At 46.3% G+C, this 16,749-nt stretch overlaps 2 protein-coding genes across 2 annotated transcripts; both read right to left on the reverse strand.

The window, feature by feature from the left end:
• Positions 1 to 293: 293 nt before the first annotated feature.
• Positions 294 to 1,816, reverse strand: LOC113771553 (putative late blight resistance protein homolog R1B-8). The gene is made up of 2 exons (XM_027316127.1): positions 361 to 1,816; positions 294 to 319 (listed from the first exon to the last, which is right to left on the reverse strand). The coding sequence occupies exons 1-2, from the start codon at positions 1,814 to 1,816 to the stop codon at positions 294 to 296; spliced, it is 1,482 nt and encodes a 493-aa protein (XP_027171928.1).
• Positions 1,817 to 14,776: 12,960 nt separating this feature from the next.
• LOC113771555 lies at positions 14,777 to 15,949 on the reverse strand. Its single transcript, XM_027316129.1, has one exon. It carries the CDS (start codon positions 15,947 to 15,949, stop codon positions 14,777 to 14,779), a length of 1,173 nt encoding a protein of 390 aa, XP_027171930.1.
• Positions 15,950 to 16,749: the final 800 nt, after the last annotated feature.

Genomic DNA, 16,749 nt, shown 5'->3' on the forward strand with positions numbered 1-16,749 from the left:
TCCAAAAACTTGCAGCTTGATCTTGATGCTATTAAGAAAAAGAAAAACTATTAAGAAAAAGAACAACTTGATCTTGATGCTAAACAGATACACGTAACCCGTAGAGTAAGTACATAAGCAGAGTAGAGTACAGTGGCTGTCCAGAGCAAACTTACTTGAGAAGATCAATCGTCCATTATGAGATAAGGATCTTCAGATCAGTATATCCATTGCTTCTTTGCTCTTCCCGAATTTCCTCCAATGAACTGGTACAGTTGGGACATTTTGACACCTCAATTATTTCAAGAGTTGAACTATTTCCCAGACAAGAGGGGATCTCCTGCAATGCATCACAGCTTTCCAACACTAGCTTCTGGAGACGAGGAAAATAGTCCTGCTCTTCGTACTCATACTCGGAGGAGGCTGTCCACTTCACAATGTGCAGGGAAGCTAATTTCAAGAAACGAACTTTAGGGAACTTCTCTACTTCCATTTCCCATATTTCCCCCTCAAATGATCGGCGGAGCAATTTGAGCACCTCAAGATTGGGTAGATTTCCAATTGCTGCCATTTTGCTCCATGGCAAGCAAAAATAAGACAGGGTCAACTTTTTAATAGTCGAAGGATATTGGAAATCTAACTGATATGGGTCACCGCCGTAAACAACGCAACTCAGACTGAGTGATTCCAAATGACTTAGACAATCCATTGCTACATGATATTCACAGCCCTGATCGAGATTAAGAGAGCTTCTCAGCTTGCGGATATTTGGAAACTTTCTCAACAGCTTGTTGATGTTCTCCCGAGGATTGAGGCTTAGACAGGACAAGATATCTAAGTCACACAACTGTGAAGAGTTATCAAGGTTGTTGTCAGGGAATCTAAAATGGTAATTCTTATCGGCCTCATCAATTAGTTCTAAATGCCTTAGTTTCTTCAGGTTCCATATAGTATCTGGCATTGAAACTGAACCATGAACAGAAGGATTTCGCCAAATCCAAGTTCCCAAGTTTATTGAACCGTGATCAGAAGAATTTCGCCAAATCAATGTTTCCAAGTTTGTGAGATAACTTATTGATGCGGGGACGGGCCTACCATTAACTAGAATTGCCAAGTACCTCAAGTGAACAAGCAGTTCTAGTTCTCTGGGAAAAGTGCTTCCTAGATTAATTTGGCTCAAATCTAACACTTTGGCAAGTTTGATGATGTGAAAAATGAATCGAAGGTCAAAACTACTTCTACTGTCTTCATCGTGACTGAATAATAATAGACTGCGTATGGCAGGAGAAAATAACCTCAAGTTGTCAAATTGCTCCACCTTAGAATCAATGCATAAGCGGCGTAGGTAGAATGGCACATTGATATCAGATAGTTTATCATCCCTACGTACCAGCCGCGAAAAGTTTTCTTCTTTGGCTTTTGTCACGCAAAACTCATATAACAAATCGTGAATGCGACAGGCTTTGACCCCATCAATGGATCTTGGTTTGGAAACTGTGACTAAGCTTCTGCTAATAAGTTCCATCAGGTAATCATTTGCCACATCCTCTGATCTCTTGAGCTGAGTTTTTTGAACAAATCCTTCAGCGACCCATAGAGAAATCAACCTTTTGGTATTGTGTTCATGGTCTTCTGGAAAGGCTCCAAAATAAAGAAAACATGCCTTCAAAGTATCAGGTAAATGTTTGTAACTCAGCTCTAATGTAGCGGTACATTGTTCCGTACTAGAAACATTCCTTGAACTTAAACCTTCCACAGCTTCTTTCCAATCATGTCGGTCCATCCTTGAGAGAATTCCGGCAAGAATGACAACCGTAAGAGGTAGTCCTTGACACATTTCCACGACTTGCTGTCAAATTTCACATAGTTCTGGAGGAGCCAAATCTTGTCCAGGATATAACTTCCCTTTTAGCAAATCCCAGCTCTCATTAGGAGCGAGTTGACGAAGAGAATATGGTTCATGGTCGAGTTTGTCTTGCGGAGCAACACCACGGAGCCGACTCGTCAAGATTACTCTACTTCCATTTCCATCATCAGGGAATGAGGCTTCCAATCCGTTCCATGCATCAATGTCCCATTAATCGTCCAAAACAATGAGATATCTGTTTTTCAGCAAACGTCTTTTGACTTTAAGAGCCAGATCTTCTTCACCCATCTTAAAAACATACTCAGGAAGCTTGGACTCAATACAACTCAAAATTTGAAGCAACAGATTTCTCTTGTCATATATTTGAGAAATAGTACACCAAGCACGCTCATAAAAATGGGACTTCACTGAAGAATCATTGTACACTTTTCTAGCCAAAGTTGTCTTACCGCATCCCGGCATACCCACAATGGAAACAATTTTCACTTGGAGTGATCCATTTCTGAGTTGATTGATAATCGATGCCGCCTCATCCTCGAATCCCACCACCACATCATTGACTATTGGCTTACTTCCTTCTTGTGGCATGTGATTGAATCTCTTCGTTACTTCCTTAACTTTTCCACCAAGTCTTTCGCTATCACAAATCTTCAAGGCCGCAGCTTTAATGATGTTCATTTCTTCTAAAATGGAATGAATGGACATTGAAGAAGAATCTAAGATATTTCCAGTTATTAAGGAGTCAATAAGAAACTCTATCCTATATGCCACCCCAACAATACGATTCCAAATTGCCTGGACGTCCTCGTCTTCGTTGTGCAGCTCCACAATTGTCCTCAGCAAAGAGCGTAAACAATCAAGTTCTTCCAGGACTTTTTGAATTGGATGATCGATCAAAGCAATGGAACCAGCCTCAGAACTTGTCACATCCATCATCTTTTCTAGAAGGGAATCAACAAAGCCCAGTCCGTTGGTCTTAGGAAAATTGAACGATGATGATTCTGGACACTTCTCTGTGATTACTGCATCGATGAGCTTAATTATTTTCAATAACTCAGAACACACAATATCCATATCCTTGGCTTGTATGGCATCTTTGATTGCATTCAGAGAGAGTGGGGAAATAACATCTCCTCCATAACAATTCATGACTCGAGTAGGATCTCTTACTTTTGTTGACGCGAGCAATTTAAGGAGAAAAATCTGCTGTCAAATTTGGCAGATTGTGTAAATATTTCATTTCCTTATTTGTAATTAATTGTCTTATGTTTAGGCTGTAATATAGGATATTGATGTACCCCAATTAGTATATATATAGGCTGTAATAACAAAGAATGCAATGATTTCTCCATCATCGTTTGTACATGGTATCAGAGCAATACCTAACGTAGAAACAGATTTTTTTTACTCTGCAACTATGAATGAAACAAACCCCTCCTCTTCTCTTATTCCCATGAATCTCGAATCATTGTCCAAGACAATACTCCTTTTCCATCTGGAATCATCTTAGATGATACGAATTTTCCGTTGTGGTCACAGCTTATGGAGATGCGTATTGGAGCTCGAAACAAATCTGGATTCCTTACAAGAACAACTCTGAAACCTACTGCAGATGACAAGCAATTGGAAGCCTGGCTTATTGATAATAACCGGGTTAAGAGTTGGCTTATTGACTCTATGAGTCCACTCTTGATGTAGCGATTCATCCGTCTTCAAACCGCCAAAGAAATATGGGAAGCAGTTGCAAAGACGTTCTATGACGGCTCGGATGAAACGCAACTCTTTGAACTGAATCGGAGATCATTTACTACTCATCAAAGTGGTAGACCCTTATCTGTATACTACAATGAACTGATTGGCATATTTCAGGAAATTGATGCTCGTGTTCAAACACAAGAAAATAATGCTGCTGTAATCATATCGCTGCACAAACATATGACTCGACTTCGAGTTCATATTTTTTTGGCTGGCCTTGACCCAGAATTCAATCAAGCTCGAAGTGAAATTTTGAGAAAAGATCCACCTCTGGATCTTGAGTCATGCTATGCATATGTTCGCAAGGATCACAACCAGAGACAAACTATGGAGGAACCTAAAGTTCAATCAGATGGCATGGTTCACTTGACTGCCCCCACACGCCCTGCAAATGCCCAACAAACTAAAGGAAAAAAATCTGGCACTAAAGGAAACAACTATACTTGCACTCATTGTGGTGAAGAGGGACATTCCCAACAACGGTGCTATTAAATTATTGGGTATCCTGAATGGTGGGATTTTACAAAGAAACCTCGAAAGAAAATTGGACAAGCTGCCGTTACTACCACAACAGATGAGGAAGTGATTGTATCTACTTCAAACGCAGCTTCAGCACATGTTGCCAAGGCTGGTAATCCAGGTCTGCCCAAAACTAATCTTACTATGAATGATACATGGATTATTGATACAGGTGCTACTGACCACATGACAAACGATTCTACCCATCTTTCCTCTATTCGTTCATCAACTCAACCTCACATACTCACTGTTAATGGAGGAGTTGCACCCGTTACTGGCGAAGGATCAGTACATGTGTCAAATTCCATTAATCTTGATACTGTGCATGTAGTCCCTTCTCTTTCGTCCAAACTTTTATCTGTTAGCAAAATCACAAAAGCCTTGAATTGTACTGTACGTTTCTGGCCTGATAAATGTCTTTTTCAGGACATTGCAACACAATGGACTCTTGGCTATGGTATTAGACGTGGGAATTTGTACTATCTTGATTTGGTCACTACAAACAATCAGATACCTGGTCAAGCAAATAAGATCGAAGGGAGTCAAGGAAACAAAGATATGGCATGGTTGTGGCACCGTCGTCTTGGTCATCTATCATTTAATTATCTTCGCAAATTGAAACCAAGTTTGTTTTTACACACAAATTCTAAGTTTCATTGTGACATTTGTGAAATGGCAAAGAGCCATCGAATTCCTTATCTACCTAGTTATAATAAGAGTACTACACCTTTTATGACTATCCACTCTGATGTTTGGGGACCTGCTCAAGTTCCTACTTTGTTTGGTGCTCGTTATTTTGTGACATTTATTGATGAGTGTACTCGTATGAGTTGGATCTCTCTCCTAAGAAACAAGGGAGATGTTTGTTCTATTTTCCAGGATCTATATAAAATGGTGGCTTCTCAGTATCAATGTCGAATTCAAGTTCTTCAATCTGATAATGGTGGGGAGTATATAAATTCTGATCTGGCATTTTTTTGTCAAGAAAATGGCATTCGACACCAAACCTCATGTACCGGTACACCGCAACAAAATGGTTTGGCAGAACGAAAGAATCACCAAATACTTGAGGTTGTTCGCGCGTCCTTGTTTGGAATGAAGGTGCCTCGAGAGTATTGGGGCGAAGCTGTTCGCTCTGCTGCATACCTTATCAATCGGACTCCATCACGAGTCATTGATTTCAAAACTCCATATCAAAAACTCCATGAACTTGTCCAAGCACCAATTGGTTCAAATCTGGAACCACGTGTGTTTGGTTGTACTGCATATGTCCACTAGGTTACAGGCAAGCTAGATCCACGTGCTATCCGCTGCATATTTGTTGGATACGCAGATTTCAAAAAAGGATATCGATGCTATAATCCTAATAAAAACAAAATGTATGTAACTCGAGATGTTACAGTCCATGAAGATCTTCCTTTTTTCGGTGGTCATGAGTGCTCTCTTCAGGGGGAGACAACACTTGATTTAGGTGAAGACAACACTCATGAGGTTTTTCAGGAACAAGCACAAATTGAAACTGAACCAGACACTCATGAGGTTTTTCAGGAATAAGCACAAATTGAAACTGAACCAGATGTTGATTTGTTGAATAATACACATCCTGAGGTTGTTGGTGGCTCTCATGAGAATCAAGATAGTACAATTTCCCAAGGCACACCAACAGCAATAGAAACTCCGAATGTGTCTCCTCAGGTAACATCATTACCTTCATCCCCTGTAATACATGAGTCAAGTCCTCTTAAAGCTGAACTAAGATATCCGATTAGGATAAACAGAGGGATTCCAAAAAATCAGTATGATGCTGATTTTAAAGCTAAGACTAAATATCCCATTAACAATTATACCTCTTCTCATCGTTTGTCAAAATCTCATGCACTTGTTGTAACTCAATTATCCCCTGTATCTATTCCAAGTAATGTGCAGGAAGCATTGATGGATTCAAAATGGAAGAAAGCTATGAATGATGAAATGGAAGCCTTGCAGAAAAATCATACATGGGAGCTTGTATCGCTGCCCGATAGGAAAAGAACAGTAGGATGCAGGTGGATTTTTACAGTTAAACTCAATCCCAATGGAGTCATAGACCGGTACAAGGCAAGACTTGTTACTAAAGAGTATACACAGAAGTACGGAATTGATTATGGGGATACATTTGCTCCTGTAGCAAAAATAAATACCATACGAGTAATTATTTCCATAGCAGCCAATCAAGAGTGGCCACTGCGACAGTTTGACGTTAAAAATGCTTTTCTCAATAGAACTCTGAATGAAGAAATATACATGGATCCTCCTCCGGGCATAAACTGTGGTGGCAAAGTATGCAAGCTAAGAAGGGCCTTATACGGATTGAAGCAATCCCCTCGAGCATGGTTTGGAAGGCTCTCAACTTTCATGAAGAAGAATGGATATAAACAAAGTGATGCAGATCATACACTTTTCATCAAGCAAGTTTTTAAAAAGGTGACTGCTCTTATTGTGTATGTTGATGATATGGTTGTCACAGGAAATGACTCAAATGAGATAGCTGCCCTCCAAGAAAGCCTTGCAACTGAGTTTGAACTTAAAGATCTTGGGCACCCGAAATATTTCTTAGGCATTGAAGTTGCAAGATCGAGCAACGGAATCTCTCTTTGCCAACGAAAGTATGTGCTGGATTTACTAGCAAAAACTGGTATGCTGGACTGTAAACCCATTGAAACTCCTATTGAGATGAATCACAAGTTAGCCATTCAACAAGACCAAACTCCAACCAATAAGGAGAGGTACCAAAGATTAGTTGGGAGACTAATATACTTATCACATACGCATCCTGACATTGCGTATGCTGTGAGCATTGTAAGTCAATTCATGCATGCACCAAGTGAAGATCATATGGAGGCTGTTTACCGGATCCTGCGATACCTAAAATCTTCTCCAGGAAAAGGATTATTTTTTGCTAAAAAAGGAGATCTAGAAATCAAAGGGTATACAGATGCAGATTGGGCTGGAAGTCAAACTGATCGAAAGTCTACATCAGGGTATTTCACATTTGTTGGAAGCAATCTGGTAACATGGCAAAGCAAGAAACAAAAGGTTGTAGCAAGATCAAGTGCAGAGGCAGAATTTCGTGGAATGGCACAAGGTATCTGTGAATTGCTATGGATAAAACGCATTGTACAAGATCTCGGTATATGTCTGTCAAAACCTATGATGTTATTATGTGATAACAAGGCGTCCATAGCAATTGCAAATAATCCTGTTCAGCATGACAGAACCAAACATGTGGAAGTTGATCGACACTTCATCAAAGATCATCTTGACAAGGGTACAATTAGTCTTCTGTTTGTCACATCAAAAGATCAACTAGCAGATGTTCTAACAAAGGCTGTATCTGGAAACGAGTTTCAAAGCTCACTTAACAAGTTGGGAATGATAGACTTATATTCACCAACTTGAGGGGGAGTGTTGACGCGAGCAATTTAAGGAGCAAAATCTGCTGTCAAATTTGGCAGATTGTGTAAATATTTCGTTTCCTTATTTGTAATTAATTGTCTTATGTTTAGGCTATAATATAGGATCTTGATGTACCCCAATTAGTATATATATAGGCTGTAATAACAAAGAATGCAAATGATTTCTCCATCATCGTTTCTACAACCTTCTCATCGAACTCCTTTGGCTTCTCCTTCAAAATGGTTCTCAAGGAATTTAGCCCCTCATAAAACATTTGTAGTTGACGCAAAATCACAGCACAAGAACCACGCTTTAGTTTATCCCAAAATTACACAGGAGAGAATGGTGGAAGTCACTCAATATGTGCTCATCTGTATCTCCGTATGATTGTCTTGATAATTTTGAAGCACTCAAGGCCTGGATACAAGTCCCAAGGACTTGCGGTTCAACGGGAATAATCTTCTGCAGCAGTTCCGAAATGCTTTCCTTGATATCCTTGGGCGGTCCGAAACACTTCTTAAACTGGCACTTATAAGAGAGGTGTGCTGCATTGACAGCCACAGCTTCAGTGTGAATTAACAAAGGTCTCAATTCTGTGTTTTCAACACCATGCAGTGTGACAAAACGGATGAAGTTTTTCAGGAATGCTAGCTTCTCTTCAAGGGCTTTAATTAGTCCAACTTCATATGCCGACCGACTCCTTGGAAGATAATTCACTAGAGAATCCATAAATTCCATAAGGTCATCTTGTCGAACGAGCGAATTACTGGACTGCTGTGACGAGGAACCCAAGAAAAGACATACCATTCGCAAATTTCTTGTTCGAAGGATTTAATGTCTTTTTCTAAATCATAGACCACATCCCATCGGATCTTTTTTCCCCCCTTGGGAATGGCATCTCCAATCCGAACTGCCAGAGCTTCTAGGCTTGCTTTATGATTATCTGCCTGGTTCTTTTTGTTGTCAAATGGTAATTGCACATCATGGTTGCTGTATTTTCTCGCACACAGAAGAAACGTTCTCAGATAGCTTAGCATGCGTTTCAGGTACTTCTCCGGCTCATTTGCAAAAAATTGATAATCGTTCTCCAGCGCTTGCAGATCATCCAGGATGGAAGAAATACAAGTGACACTAGTGGAGGCCATCTACTAAAAGGAAGATTAACAAGGGAACCAGAATGTATCGATCTCAATTTAAGAGATGAAACAGTTCTCAAATATGAAAGGAGATAAGAAAGATCTGCAGAACCTCAAACACAAGTGCTCTCTTCTTTTCTGTACATTGATTTCTAGTGTCCAGAAAGTGAATGATAAATAGTCATTGGATATTTCTTGGATGATTGAAAGAAAAAAAGACCCCACTGCACATGCGTTAGCCATTAGTCCAACTGTTTGAATGGTACAGCATTGTTACGCTCTTACCATTAGAACTGTATAAACAGTGTCAGTTGGGTTATAAAGAGTAACAATAGACTGGTTATAGTGTCGACATGAAAAACTTTGATGTTTTTCATGGATAAAGAGTGTTAGTGGCGTAATGGACCAGTGGCACCTTGAATGCTAATCTGTTTCTCAATCACATCCGCCACGTCTTTTGACCACCATCCTAATCGTTTTGCTCGAAGCATCTCTGGTCCCCATCCATACTAACCGCAGTCTTCATCCGAGGACCCTTCCTCCACTCGACTCTCCTCTGATTCAAAAGGTGCTTGCAAACGCCCACAATCAAATTTTTGTTTTCAATATTTTTAACTATTTAATTGATTCTCTCCCTGTTAATTAATTTCTAATTTGTCATCATGCTTTCTTTCCTTGTGTGTTCGAGGATTTCATATATTGTCCCTATTTTTCTTTATGTTTTTCTCAAGCACAGGAGGATTTTCTTTGATCCGCTTACATTGCTATTTTTTTAGATTTTTTTTTGTAAAAGTATATGATAATGATTTGATAATTGTAAGATAAAAAAGTGATGAAAAAATGTATTCATACAAGATATGATAATGATATTTTTTTTTTGTAAAAATATATGATAATGATTTGATAAATGTAAGATAAAAAAGTGATGGAAAAATATATTCATAAAAGATGATAATTTTTTTTTTTGAAAAAAGCACACATTCCAAACACAACATAAGTCTTACAATTTCTTCAAATTTTTGCTCCCCTCCTTTAGTTTTACTGTCTTAAAATTCCTGCAATATTGGTTTAGTGGGTTCTCATTAAAATAACTTTTTTTTGAACTTTTTCATTTTTAAAATTTTATTCAATTATAACTTTTTAGAAATTGAAAGCTAGAAAAGTAGGGCCAATAGAGAGCTCCAAATTTACTTATAAGTTTTTAGAAATTGAAACCTGCAAAAGTAGGGCCAGTTAGGGAGTGAAACTAATAACATATCAAGCATGCATTGGTTCAAGCTAAGCAATGATTAACTAGTACTTAATAATATTAAACTAACACTTGAATAATATTTATGACTGCTAGATTATTTGAATAATATTAAAATAATACTTGAAATATTATTTGAAATAATTATTATGGCACTTCTGATGATATCATATATGTAAGATAAAAAAAATATTTGTTGAAAAGATTAAAAAAAATTAGTTAAAAATTATAATTGTGATACAAGTAAAATAATATTTATTGAAAAATTTGCTTTCCAAACACAATAATTTGTATAAACTATTGCAATTCAATTTCACGTACGGTGTTTTATAACAAATAGAAGTTTTAATGCTTCGGACTTTATTGCCTTGCCATCAAACAACTGCTTTTCACATTGAGAGCCGTAATCTTCAACCGCTTTAAGTAAAATTGGTAAGCACCTCAATCTCCAATTTCACTCCTATGTTTTTGGATGAAGTTTGTCAATGCCTACTGAAGAAGCGCTGAGCTTCCCCGGACCGAGCTGAACTGATGAGTTCGGGGTGCTGATGGAAGAGCTGGTCCTGAGCCTGCAAAACAAACAATGATGAACTGGAAGAGGGGGCCCGAGGGTTGTCCCCGAGGGCACTCCGACGGTCAAGTTAGTTTTCCGATGAGTAGGGTTCACGGGAAGTAAAAACAACCGGGAGTAATTTGCCAATAGTGAACGTCCCTTGTACAGTCGACGTGCGTTACCTTTTATACCTGCTAGGGGAGTCCGACCTCCGTACGTTTCGGGACCTGCCCAAAATAGCCCCTATCCCGCACTCAGGGGGATTATCCCCGACCTCTTCGGGATGGATCAGCGCCCCCTCCAGGAGCCCTAGCAGCGCGGCCCAGGTCGGCTGCCAGGGGCCTGGGGCCAAAGCCCAGCTCGGCCGCGCCTGGGCTGTCACGTGTCCAGACCCAAGACGGGGCCTCTGCACTAGCCCCCTAGATTGGGTAGGGCTGTCAGGCAGACCTAATCTACCCTTGCCACGTGGGAGGCCAGCGCCGTGCCCTATCCTGCCAAGGTCACCTCTGGTATAGTACTATCACAGGGACGCTGCGCCCGCGTCCTTTCAGTTGTCACGCCTCTTCGGTTTTCGTACCAGCATTAAATGCGTTCACATGGGAGGCGGTTCAAATTCACGCAACCGTTTTCCCCCCACTCCTCCCCCTATAAATAGGGGTCACCAAATTTCCATCTGCTCCATTTGCCACTTCTTCTTCCTTCTCGTGCATTTTGCATTTCTGATTTCCTTGTGCATTTGCATTCCCGTTTCCCAGCAATTTCCGGTGCCCCATACCCAGATTCCGGCGAGTCTTCCATCCTTCCTCTGCCTCGATCATCAGTAAGTCTCTTTTGCGATTCCTCTCCCTTTTACGGTGTCTCTTCTGCCTTCCACCACCTCCTGCTTTTCATGTCGGGTCATTCCGACGCTACTCCCCCTGCACCCAGAATCATCATTTTGTCTTCGCCCTCTCCCTCGTCTTCATCGTCCTCTTCTCCTCCTCCCTTCTCTTCTTCTTCTGCTTCCAGTCCTAGCCCCCACTCCCGTTATTCTGATTTGCTGAAACCCCTAGCCATCATAGCTCTCCTTCTGCCATTCCCCGTCAGCCCGAGCCCTAGAGGAGGCAGCCGAGCTCGATGCCTTATCGGACGGCAGGCCACCTCCACCTCTTCCCCCAGTCTCCACATGACTCCCCCGGCGGAGCCCAGGGTGGAGCTGGGGAGAACAGGGATCCCTCTGAGGGGACCCCTGCTTCTGAGCAGGGGGATGATCCCGAATTCTCCTATGGTTACCCCGACCTGCAGGAGGCTACCCTATTACCCAAGGCCGTGGCCGAGCTGGCCAAGTCTTACTCCATCCCTCCGGCCTTCGAGCCGAGGGCGGCCGGACCCGACGACCGAGCCTGCCGACCTCCTTCCGGCTTCGTAGCCATTTATCGGGAGCAGCTCATCGCAGGGTTCCGTCTCCCCATTCCTTCAGCTCTGGCCGAGATTCTGAACTACTGGGAGCTCAGAATCACTCAAGTCCACCCTACCTCTATCAGGATCATCACCGGATTCCTGATCTACTGCCTGCTCTGCGATATCCCTTACTCTCTCTCTCTCTTCCGGGCTGCCTTCATGCTCAAGGCCGCCCTCCCCGGATGGTACTACTTCTGCCGCCGCGGTGCCGGCCAAACCCGGGGAGGAAAAGGCGCCCAAGAGTTGTTCCACGGAGTCCCCATCTCCGTGAAGGATTGGAAGGAGGACTTCTTTTTCGTCAAGTCCACACATTTTCCTCCTAATGTGTGGAAGGTTGGGCGGGTCAAGGCCGACCCCTACCCGGGGGACTTGGACTACGAAACCCTCAGCCAGCTATCGGACTCCAAGGTGAAGCTTGATGCTATCAAGTTTTCCACTGAGCAGATCTCCGCGGCCGGGCTGATGGGGACGTTGTCCGGAACCTCTGGGGAGGTGGTGACCCCCGAGCCCAACCTTGGCACCTGTAACGCTGACTTTGCCCTTGTTGCCTGTTGTGTTTACAGTATATTGCAATTTTTGAACTGTCCCGTCCTGACCCGTTGTATTTACTGCAGTGAGAAAGCTTTCCAAACTGCTGGGCGCGTCGTTTGAGGAGGCCACCCCCACCCCTCAGCCAGAGACCACCCAGGGGGCTTCTGCGGCCTCCCAGGCTCCAGGGGGCAGCTCAGCCCCCCAGACAGAGGCGCCGCAGCCATCCCCCTCCAAGCAGGCCGCCAACAAGAAGAAGGTGACCGGGCAGAAGAGGGGCAGGGTTGACGAGCCCTCCTAGGCCGGGCAGAAGAAGCTCGCGATGGTCGTTCCATAGCCGCTCCCCCTGGCATCATCCGGGGGTTCAGTCCACGTGGGCGTTGGCTCCGCTGAGGAGCATGCTCTGGAGTCCCCTCCTCCGAGCTTGTGGCACTTCCGCCATATCCTCCCCCAGAAGCCGGGCCAGGCCCCCACTATGCACGATCCCCGCCACTTCTGTCCCTCCTGGAGACTCTCCATCAATGACCGGGCCCAATTCCCTGAGGCAGCTCGGGAGCTGATGGTGGGCTCGGTCCTCCCACGGGACAGGAGGTGGATGGAGCTCGCCGACCCGGCCGAGCTCCAGGACGTGTACTTCACCGCCCAAACCCAGATATCAGAACATGTGGAATCCCGAAACGACAGACTATGTTCTTCCAAAAGAACTTCTGGATTGCCCTTCCAGAGATAGTGGCCAAGGGCTCGGTTTCCATCCATTTGGTGAAGTAGTCGATGGCCACCACGAGGTGCTCGTACCTCCCAGGGGCTCGAGGGAAAGGCCCCAAGAGGTCTATCCCCCACTGGGCGAAGGGCCAAGGGCTGTGGATGGGGACCATTTCCTGAGCTGGTTGGTGGCGCAGGGGAGCGTGCACCTGGCAAGCTCGGCACCTTTGGACCAACACGGCGGCATCCCGGAACACTGAGGGCCAATAATAACCCAGGAGAAGACACTTTTTTGCCAGTACCCGAGATCCTACATGTGCCGCACATAGGCCTTCATGGATTTCCCGGAGGACATAGTCGCCCTCTTCCGGAGTCACGCACTTTAGCCAGGGGGACAAATATGACCTCCTATAGAGGGTTCCCCCAGCGTAGGCGTACTTAGCAGCTCAGAGCTGGAGTCGGCGGGCCTCCGTTTTGTCCCCGGGAAGGACACCAGAGCTGAGGAAGTCCACGAGAGGGGTCATCCATGTGACCGAGCCGTCTACGGCCAAGACCTGAGCCTGATCAATGCTTTTTTGCTTGATCACCTCTACCAAGACCTCCTTACTCAGGTGGGCAAACGAGGAGGAAGCCAGCTTTGACAGGGCGTCTGCGCGCTAGTTCTGGGACCTTGGCACCCGCTCGATTTCAAAAGTCTCGAACAGGGCTACTGCCTCTCGTACCTTAGCTAGGTACTTCTTCATTACATCGTCCTTAGCCTCATACTCCCCGCGGATCTGGAGGACGACGAGCTGAGAGTCGCTCCGAACCCGGATCGCGGTGATACCCATCTGGTAGGCTATCCGCAATCCTGTCAACAGGGCCTCATATTCCGCCTCGTTGTTGGATGCCGGGAAGTCGAACCTAAGGGCGTAGGTCAGCTCTTCCCCGGTGGGCGAGGTGAGCAGCAGGCCAGCTCCGCTCCCCTCCTTGCTCGAGGCTCCGTCTACGAATAGCAACCAGGGTTCCTCCGGCGGTGCGTCTATTGACGAATTGTTTGGCTCGGCCAGGGACAAGCTGGTCCCCTCAGCCAGGAAATCTGCCAAGGCCTGAGCCTTGATGGCGGTGCGAGGCTGATAGGCGATGTCGTGCTTGGCCAGCTCGACAGCCCACTTGATCATCCTACCCGAAACCTCGGGTTTGGTGAGTTTTTGACGCAGGGGCTGGTCGGTCAGGACCATAACGCTGTGGGTCTGGAAGTAAGGGCGGAGCTTGCGAGCAGCATGCACCAAGGCAAGAACCAGCTTCTCGGCCGGCGTGTATCGCATCTCTGGCCCTTGTAAAGCTTGGCTGACGTAGTACACCGGTCTCTGAGCCCCCCCGTCTTCCCGCACCAAGACCGCACTGACGGCCTCGTTGCAAGCGGACAGGTATAGGAATAGGGTCTCCCCCAACTCTGGGGTGGTCAGAGTGGGTAGCTCAGCCAAATAGGCCTTCAGGTCGGCGAAAGTTTTCTGGCATTCCTCAGTCCAGTGAAAATCCTTCGGCGCTTTCAAGACCCGGAAGAAGGGTAGCCCCCGAACCGCGGAACGCGAGAGGAACCTGTTCAATGCGGCCATACTCCCAGTGAGCCGCTAAACCTCCTTCACATTCCTCGGAGGGGCCATGTCCATTATAGCTTGGAGCTTGTCCGGATTGGCCCGGATCCCTTCTCGGGACACCAAGAACCCCAAGAACCTTCCAGACCTGACCCCGAAGAACCCCAAGAACCCCAAGAACCTTCCGAGCTGTATGACTGTCCCCCCTGTGGGGCCTCCGACGATGGTGTTTATCACTCCCGCCAAGTTCTGGGTGTCCTGGTCGGGAGAGTGGCCCCGAGGAGCGTCACGCAGCTCAGGGCGGTCGCGACGCTGTCCCTCACGCCGGTCTCCATAGTAATTGCGCCCGGACTCCTGGCCCGACCTGCCATGGCGTACGAACCGTCCCAGAAAACCACGCTGGATCAGGTCCTCGATCTCCTTTCGTAGGGTCCAGCATCCCTCCGTGTCGTGTCCCACGTCACGGTGAAAGGCACAGTACCGGTCCTGGTTCCTCTTGTTCCGAGGTGTCCCCATCTTAGGCGCCCAATCTCCCAGCCCTTCCGCCTCCATAACAGCTAAGATCTGAGCTCTAGGCCGTGTCAGAAGGGTGTAGCTCTTCTCTGGGAGTGGCGGCGGAGCAGGGGCCTTCTCTTTCGAGAGCCGATCAAAGACGTTCTTCTTGGCCGGGACGTCCTTGCCCTCTGGGGGGTTTGTCCGGCCTTTCCGGTCCCCGAGCTCCCGGTCTAATTTCTTCTTCAGGCGGCCTGCTTCCTCCGCATTAGCGGCCGCGTGTGCCCGGGTTAGGAGCTCCTCCAGGTTTACGGGGGGCTTCTTGGCCAGCTCGTAGAAGAGCTCCTCTACCCTGAGCCCATTTGTGAAGGCGGCCATTACCACTTTTTCATCTTTGTCCCTGACCTGCAAGCTCTCCGCGTTGAAGCGGGTCATGAAGTTTCTCAGCGACTCATCGGGCTTCTGCCTGATAGACATCAGGTGGGTGGCGTTCTTCGCATAGGTCTTCGAGGAGACGAACTGGGCGACGAACTGCCTAGCCAGCTCGGGGAAACTCCGGATAGACCTTGGTGCCAAGCCCTGGAACCAGAGCCGAGCTTTCCCCTTCAGGAACATAGGGAAAGTCTTGCAACGGATCTCGTCCGCAGCGGTTTGCAGACGCATGTGCGTCAGGAAGACCGAGAGGTGGTCTTCCGGGTCAGTGGAAGCATCATACATCTCAATGCTCGGGATCTTGAACCTCCGGGGTATGGGGTAATCCTCTATCTCCCGGGGGAAGGGCGAGGTGGAGTAGTTGTCCGCGTACAACCGCGGCCGCAAGATCTTTCCCGAGCTCGTCTTGGACAGGCTTCAAGTGGAGGTGGTCGCGCGGTCGGCTCTTAGCAGACCGGGCGGGGGAGCGGTCAAGACCATTCCTCGCAGGCCTCCTCGGCGAGGGATCCCTCGGCCTGCTCCCCGCTGACCTGTAGCGGGAGTACCTTTCGCTGTCTCCGACTACCGAGGCTCGCGGGCGAGGTGGCGTCCGTGGCCGTTTCCTCCTGGGGGGTTGGTCGCGCGACTCATCCTCCGAGGGGTCGGGAGTGGCTCCTTCTCCTTCCCCTTCGCCTTGGAGGTCTATGCGCCTCCAGCCTCCTCCCCCTCTTTCGCCTGCCGGATAATGTCTTCCAGCATAGGGAGGTTCTCCGTCACGAACTGGAGAATCTGCTGCCTCCTTTCTCCTGAAAGGGCTGAGCCCCCGGCGCCCCGGGACGCCTCAGCCTCTCTTCGCTGGGACCCCTCACCGCCTCCAGGGCCGGTGCTCTCTACCGCTCGCTTGGATCGCGTCCTTGCCATCAACACAACTGCACTTACCTCTCGTTTCCCACAGACGGCGCCAACTGAAGAAGCGATGAGCTTCCCCGGACCGAGCTGAACTGATGAGCTCGGGGTGCTGATGGAAGAGCTGGTCCTGAACCTGCAAAACAAACAAGGATGAACTGGAAGAGGGGGCCCGAGGGTTGTCCCCGAGGGCACTCCGA

This window comes from Coffea eugenioides, chromosome 5, assembly GCF_003713205.1.
Source record: "Coffea eugenioides isolate CCC68of chromosome 5, Ceug_1.0, whole genome shotgun sequence".
Classification (NCBI taxonomy): Eukaryota; Viridiplantae; Streptophyta; class Magnoliopsida; order Gentianales; family Rubiaceae; genus Coffea; species Coffea eugenioides.